At 34.2% G+C, this 8,208-nt stretch overlaps 1 protein-coding gene across 1 annotated transcript in view; it reads right to left on the bottom strand.

Moving 5' to 3' along the window:
* The window catches only part of LOC145331146 (uncharacterized), a 40,437-nt gene continuing 32,229 nt past the window's right edge, over nucleotides 1-8,208 (bottom strand). Inside the window, exons 12-18 of the mRNA XM_080175771.1 lie at nucleotides 5,063-5,152; nucleotides 3,554-3,671; nucleotides 3,422-3,488; nucleotides 1,676-1,754; nucleotides 1,498-1,599; nucleotides 1,245-1,311; nucleotides 1-232 (exon numbers count right to left, since the gene is read on the bottom strand). Of these exons, the coding sequence (XP_080031897.1) occupies nucleotides 1-232; nucleotides 1,245-1,311; nucleotides 1,498-1,599; nucleotides 1,676-1,754; nucleotides 3,422-3,488; nucleotides 3,554-3,671; nucleotides 5,063-5,152 (755 nt within the window). The remainder of the gene's footprint in view (nucleotides 233-1,244; nucleotides 1,312-1,497; nucleotides 1,600-1,675; nucleotides 1,755-3,421; nucleotides 3,489-3,553; nucleotides 3,672-5,062; nucleotides 5,153-8,208) is intronic.

The raw sequence follows: 8,208 nt of genomic DNA, 5'->3' as shown, positions 1-8,208 counted from the left end.
TCAATAAGTCTCTATTTCATCAGCTTGTTTATTGCCTTTTTTTTTAATTGAGTGATAATTGGCATCATTGAAAAATAGTTTCAAAAAACTTAATAAATATTCCTGTGAAAGACCATCAGAAAATCTCCTTGTTGTGTTGTTATCAGCTGTTATCTCTACTAACCGCTGACACTGTCTTCTATTTCTGCATTGACCAAATGATAGTTTACAAATATCAGGACATCTTGTTCTTCTAAATATAGTTGTATTTTCTTAAATTTTTGTTTACAGATGGTGTCTTGGTACTTTGCTACCATGTGAGGTGTATGACTGCCTTTGGGATTTGTTTCCTAGCTTCCCCTTTTTCCTTATATGACGTCCTACAAAGACGACCTTTGTGTTGGTCTGAAACGGGGCATTTTCCCAAGAGACTCGCGCTTAATGTAAACAACGCTCTCTTTTGTTTTAATTGAGGCACGCGCATTATGTTATGAGAATGAAAAACCATGTATTGTATGAATTGTGTGGTTTGCCGTGCTGATATATCCTCCAATATCTCCCGGCTTGATAAGAGAACCGTCTAGGTAACTTTTTTATCCGTAGAAATCTGCGTGTTAAAGTGTTAAGATGTGTTTTAAGCCAAGTAAAAAATTGCAATTTTATTTTTCTTATTTTCCAAGAGAAAGACCGATTGTTTTTAAACCTAACTTGTAACCGAATGTTTTAATATGCATTAATGATAATTTTATTCTTATGCCATTTATTTTTATTCTGTTTTTACACGTTTAATTATTTTGATTTTAATTATTTCTAAAACTGAAAGGATTTCTTTGTCTTACAAAAATTCACGAAATCTATCATTATTATTTTTATAAAATTACCTAAAAACAAATAAAATTAAATGTATTAATTTTAATATTGTTTCAGGATCGTCTGTTTTCATAGTTTTGTTCAATAAACATACTATTCATAAACCGCCTAGTTCTCCTGGGGAGTAGAGGAATCAGTTGCTTGTCGCAACAGATCTCGGTAATGGTCATATCTGTCCATGTACCTCGACAGATGGGAATGCAAGTACATTTTGAAGTAAATCTTTCTTGAAAAGCAATCAAAAATAGTTATCATAACAAAATTCCATACAAAATGTTAAATTAAATCAAAGATTGAAATGAAAACATAAAAAACAATGCTCTGTAAAAATTGATTGGACCTATTTGCAGTATTATTTTTTTTTCTTTACAAACAAAACATTGTCTGTATCTTACCTTGACATAACCATAGAGCCAAGAAGAAGTGATGAAGCAACTGTAAATGGTGGTACTAAGGCACCACCTGAAAATATATTAAAAGTTTAGTTGCTGTTACTGTATATGTAACTTTTAAAGTTTATAATAGAGAATTCCTGCAACTAATGATTCGAATTTTCTATTTAACTCTATGTCATTTTATACGTAAATCATTTATATTTTAGTTATTTAGTTTTTAAAATATAATATTTAAATGATTTATATTAACAACCTGCAACAGCAAAAGCACTACCAATACCAGCAGCTGCTATTCCAATTTGTACTGGACCTACCCCTGGGCAATTATTGCGACATGTACCAGTATTGCCTTTGTCTAAATTCAAATTGAGTTAATATTTAAAAATAATTTATTGTATTTAAATGAACAGATCTAAGATGACTATATTTACCTGTGATGCAATAAAAGGAATGGTCTCTATGCCCTTCTTGGTCAAAGGACCAACATTTATTAGTTAGATTGAAGAATTCCTAAATTACATTAAAATAATTATAATATAGTACATCCTTATTCCAAATAGTATATTCTTCTTAGTTTTGATTAACTTTTTCTTTTCTTACTAGGGGGAATCAAATTGTATAAAACCTGCCTTGGTCTATTAATAAACTTTATTGAAAATTGTTTAGAAAATCTTAGTCGACATAGACGTAGATACACATACATACAACTTAAATTTTTTTAGTAATTATTTGCTTCGTCCTAAGAATGGGTGAAGCTATCAACCCCCAACCTTATAAATAATATTTTATAATATAAAAATATGATTTAGAATATATAAATATGGCATGTTCAAAATTTTAGGAACTAATCTTGTTTTCTAAAATAGTTTACACCAGTGGCGTGCGAAGCAATTTGTCTGGGGGGAGGGGGGCATTTTAATTATATATACCTATTTTTAAAAAGGGCGTCTTAAGGGGGTGGGAATACTTGATTATGGGGCTTCTAATCCCTATCCCTTCTTCCCAATCCCTTCCCCCCATCACTTCCCCCATCCCATCCCTTATCTCTTCCCCCCATCCCTATCCCCCATCTCTTCATCCCCATCTCTTCGGTTAAAAGGCATCTTGCAAAAAAAAAAAATAATATTTACCTATCCCCCCCCGCAAGGAATCAAAATTTTTTTATGGGAGGGATGACAAAAAGAATGGCATTTTAAAAATCTGTCACTTTTTTATAAAGTGGTGATCGCAATTGATTGAATTTTAAATTGGTTGGTTAATCAAATTCCATGCATTCCATCGACTAATTTTAATCTATATAATGATTAATTTTGTGTATCATCATTGGGGATGTAGATCTTTTAATAGTCAATTGTCTTTTCCCTATAGATCCCTGCAAATATGTATTTTCTTTTCGGAAATGTTAATATTTTAAACAATTATGACAACATCCATAAGTAGGAAAGCACAAAAAAATCGTAGATGATTATTTTAGATTAATTTAAGAAAATAAGCACAAAACCCTATTTTATTTTGTATGATGACTGTTAGATCGACAGTCTAAGTAAATTAGATACTGGCTGCTAAGAAATATGGAAAAAATTCAAAAAGAAGTTTGAAAATTGGACCAAAAACACCAAAGATAAGGGAAAATATGTAAAATATAAAAATAGCCAAAAACCTGCTAAAAGACATGTTATTTGGTTATGCGCCTTGATAATAGGAATGTTGTCAAAAAGTTGCCTTAGTTTTTATTGGAGCCAAGAAAATCATGTATCCTCCTTATCATGTCTAACTGTTTCTACATTAGTTAAAAAATTATTGGTCATAATTAGGAATTTCCAAATATGGTAAGATTAATTGAATATTAAGGGCCAATAAATTTTTGGGTTATGATCTTTTGGATACAATGGGACAGTTTTGCTTTTTGGAGAGGGGAGGGGGCAAAATGGGGCATTTTTGTTCACCAGGATGGGGCAAAATGGGGCATTTTTCAACATTTAGGGGGGGGGGCAGGGGGAGCGTTGGCTAGGGGAGGGGGCCAGAAGGGGCGGGGGCAGAAGGGCAGGGGGCGTTTTAGGCGCTAGGGGGGGGGGCCCGGGGGGGCAATCTCCCCAAGTGCCCCCTTCGATTCGCACGCCTCTGGTTTACACCTTTTTTGTTTATTTCTTTAAAATTGGATAAAGCATTGTACATACCAAAGATTTTGCAAAATTACATTTTTGCCATCCAAATAGTGTATAAGCCTGACAATCAGAAGGTGCACTAAATAAAAAAGTATTTTTTTATTCATTTTTATTTATAATTTTTCTCATTATTATAAAACTTACACTTCGGAATATTTATTTCCTCTGCCATTAAGTTTAAAACACTCAGGGGGTGGATTATAGCCATCAGGCATTCTCATTCTATACTTATTTGCAATCCATCGCATGAAACATCGAGCATCTGAAACAAATTCAATGAATTTAATTCTAATATGCAATTGTAGGTACATTGGGCATTACATATTCCTATATCCATTACTAGTGGCCCCTTGCGGCCTCCAGGAACACTTAAGGTGTAGGGAGGGAGGGGAAATCAATAAAGAAATAAACTTTTTCCTAACCGTTAAGCATTCTTTTAACATATACTTTGCTCTAAACTAATGTATAGTTACTTAGAATTTAAATTAAACCATGATTTTGTCCATAATACAAAGTTGATTGATTTCTGTCTGTCCGTCCATCTATCTGTCTGAAGCTTAGGTTCACAGTAACTGCTGAACCGATTGTGCCCTCCTCTTCAGAATATACATACCGGTCCTTTGTTGGTTTTAAGCTATTTGTTGTTAGGTGTTACTCCTACAACCCCCCCCCCCCCCCAAGAGAATAAATATTTTTTTTTACTCTTATTCTTGATATCCTGATTTTTTGAGTTACAGATTATCATCTACTTTATTTCTTACTTGGTCTGTCAGTAAAGTAATGATTTGATGGTCATTTGATTTCAAATAGAAATTTACTCGGCGTTTGAAGGATGTAAAGAAAGAACCTAATCGCTCACAATTAAACTGCCTTAAGTACTTGAAATATTGGAGATGAGCCCCTAAATGTTTAGAGTTTTCGATGGGGCATGCAACCTATTTCCTTTTAATTGTTTTGCTGTTCTTTTTTTGCATTCTAAAGCTTCACTAAGTTTATGGATGTTGCTATTCTTGTTACAATATTTAAGATGAGTCACAGTGCCTTCGAAGGTGCTTTGACTTTAGTGTCAGAACCTAAATTGGGACATAGTGCATTTCATTACCCTAGGTTAGGTAACTTCATTTCACTTTTCAATAAAATCTAAAATGCAGCGGTTTTTGAGAAAATTAGATTTAAAAATTTCAAGTTCAATTCTCACCCACCAGGAGTTACCGCATAATCATGACAAGAAAAGCAAATATTAATAATTTAAAAATTTGAACAACTTTGCTTTTATAAAGTCAGTCATAAAACCTCTCTATATATGCTTTATTTAAGGCTGAATTTCCGTGACCTTAGCAAAGCAATTGATAAAAATGGCCATTAATTAACTTCAGGAGTGGTTTTATGAAGAACTTTATAAAAGCAAAGTTGTTCAAAATTTTAAATAAATAATCTTTGCTGTTCTTGTCATGATTATGAGGTAACTCCTAGTGGGTGAAAATTGAACTTGAAATTTTCCAATTTAATTTTCTGAAAAACCGCTACATTTTAGATTTTATTGAAAAGTGAAATGAAGTTACCTAACCTAGGGTAATGAAATGCACTATGTCCCAATTTAGGTTCTGACACAAAAGTCAAAGCACCTTCATTTGCACTGTGGAGTACTTTCACCTGTGAAAAATGTAGGATTTAAGGATTGCCTTATGTAGACTTCAGAAAATCCATTATACTTAGGCAAGAAATTGACTCGACAGCCCCTGTATTAAACATTAACAGACTTTTTATATTTAATGTTTGAATAGATTTATGTTTTTGAAATAAATTATACAATTATTATAAATTATTTTCTCGTAATCATTTGAATCCGGTGGATAGGAACCGGTTCTCATGAATACGAAAAAACTATGTCTAGCATCGTATTATATCCAGTTTTCTACGAATATAGAAATGTACAATCATAAGCTTAAAACTAGTTTTTTTAGCCGGTGCCTTCGGCACCATGGGGCTAAAAAAACTAGTTTTAATCTTATAATTGTACATTCTATATCCGCGGAAAGCCTTTTATAATACGATACGAGAAATAACTAATATTTTATTTGTAAAATGGAATTTTTAAAAAAGGTTTATTTAATACTTATATTTGAGGGAACTTTTGTTTAATTAAATCTTCCATTTTTTAATAATTACAAAACAGCATGCTTTATTGCATCAAGATCCATGACAGATCTATATAGGAAACAAATGTCTTTATATGAGCTCAAGTTTTCAAAGCGATAAATGTTTAAAACTCATATAATCCATAGTAATCTCTTATTGACCAGAACAATAAGACCCATTATTTTACTGAATGAAGAATAAATTATTTTTTTTATTTTATGTTGCTATTTGAATTATATTGAAGTATTAAATTTCTATCCATAAAACAGAAAATTTACATTTATAATATAGCAAAAAGAAAACTTAGTTTTAAAATGATTTGACATTAGCAATACGTGCGTAATATGGTCAGATATTGAACTAAAATCTAACAATTATGTGTTGGAATGATTTTCTTGTATTCCCTGGCAAGTTCGAACCCATTAATTCCCTTTTCCTTACACCAGAGAATGAGTGTGTTACGCGGCATTCCTAACTATCTCCGCGCTTCGCTTGTAAACAAACAAAGGCGCGCACATTTTTTCCTTGTTGATTCCCATGTGAAGAGCTACGTGAATAAAAATAATGTATTGGATGGATATACATGCGCTCTAATCCGTGGAAGATCTCAAATAAGCCTTCCTGCTTAGTTTGACGTATAATGTGGTAAGAATTTATCTTTAATTCTTAATAATAAGTGTAGTATGGTATATTTTTACGAAGAAATTTAAAACATTAATTTTTCAACAAATAGACCATTTAACTGCTAACTTTTGACATACGAATATTTTCCTTAATTTTATTGATCATTTGAATCTAAAATTATCAATTTCTGATGCTATTTAATATGTTTCGTGCCAATTTAAAGTTTTTTAGAAATTTTATATTTTTAATTAAATTGAAATCACGCAACCTCGATATACAAAAATAATAAACCATTAATATTATGTTATTAATTTTTATATTTTTGTTTTAGATGCACCGTTTTCATGGTAATAAATACACATTTGTAAACATTCACATGTTGGTCATTCGGAGGGCTTGGAGATTAAGATTTCGTGTACGGCAAGGCATGCGTACCGAAACAATGAAAACGAGACAGAACAGATGCGGCTAAGAAAATATCTGTGAAGTTTTGTGAATGTGTTGGTTGTGATACCTTACCACACACTATTATAATCATAATCAGTACAGTTAATTATTGTGACAATCATGGGTCCTAAAAAGAATAAAGGCGCTCAACTGGGACTACGGCTGCGCCCAGCCGTCGAGGCCCTAACCAGTGAACTAGATAAAGTGATGAAGTTGGTCAGTGAATCTTCAGAGCTTGATGTTAGACATTTCACTAAGGAGTCAATCCTTGTCCATGACAAGTTCGAGACATTCGATAGCATTATGGTCGGTTTTAGCAAGCTTGGTGTGAGAATCCAAGAGCTTGAGGAGTTTAGTGACATTTATTCTAATATAATTACTGTGCAAAAAGATTATAACGCTCTGAAAGATGCTCTAGATGCTATGGAGGAGCTCAGTGACATTCAAAGTGTTGTTGATTTAGTTGGTGATAATTTGCCTGACCATAAGGCTGAACTATATGATCGTTGCTTAAAGATTGTGAAGGTTATTAAAGGGTCATACTTTCCCTTACCAGAACCAATTATAAACACTTTGTCTGCTTTGATGAAACGGCTGGCCGAGGTTAAGCTTGAACCTGTGAAGCCGCCTACAACGACGGCGGGTGCTTCGACAGCATCGCCATTTGTGTCGCCGTTTGGCACACCACAGTTCGGCACCGGTTCTATGTTCACGCCAGGATATATGAATCGTGTCGACGAACGTCTTCTTCCAAGCTTTGACGGCTCAGAGTCAGCCTACGTAAGTTTCAAGGACAATTTTAAAAAGCTTACCGTAGGACAGGACCCGTCATATTTACAATTATTGTTGAGCAGTGAAAAGGTCTGCAAAAATAAAGAGTTAAGACTTCAGTTAATTCAGATTCAATCACATGAATCTCAATGGGCTTACCTCGACGCACGTTTTAAGTCCAAAACACGTCAGATGCTCTGCCTTTTCAACCAATGGGAGAAGAAGCCTAAACCGTCGGACTCCAACCAGATTGTGACAGTCTTAGCAGAGTTTGGTGGTGCAGTTAGCCAGCTCGAGCAGCTGACTAAAGATGATGATGATGAGGAAGTCACCACAAGCCAGTGGTTGACCATTATTCTTTTGGAAATGTTATCCAAAAAGTTGCCACGTGATTTCCAGGACAAGCTCAACCTGGCGTTGGGCTCAATGGATACCCCAAATATTCCTAAGCTGTTGAAGATTATAGAGGAACAGCGTGGCGCCATTTTGATGAGGTGTTCATTCGATGTAGACACCCCCTCCAAGAAGAAAGGTAATCCTGCGGCCGCAGCTACAGCCGTTGGTAAACCTGGGTCTCCAGCTAAGACCAAGAAGAAACAGCCTTGCCCGTCGGAAGGTTGTAACTCTGATCACCTGTTGTTCAAGTGCTCCAAGTTTAGGGATATGTCTGTTCCTGAACGCAAAGTCTTCATCAAGAAGATAGGCGCCTGTTTGCTCTGCTTACAAAAAGGGCATCGGGTGGCCGATTGTCCCAGAGCCGATAAGCTTGGCAGCTGCACCATTGACAGTTGCAACCAGCCTCATAATTCATTATTACA

The sequence above is a fragment of the Acartia tonsa genome, chromosome 11 (assembly GCF_053477335.1).
Source record: "Acartia tonsa isolate MP-2025a chromosome 11, ASM5347733v1, whole genome shotgun sequence".
Taxonomy (NCBI): Eukaryota; Metazoa; Arthropoda; class Copepoda; order Calanoida; family Acartiidae; genus Acartia; species Acartia tonsa.
Note: the sequence above shows the minus strand (reverse complement) of the source record. Positions and strands in the feature narration are given on the sequence as shown.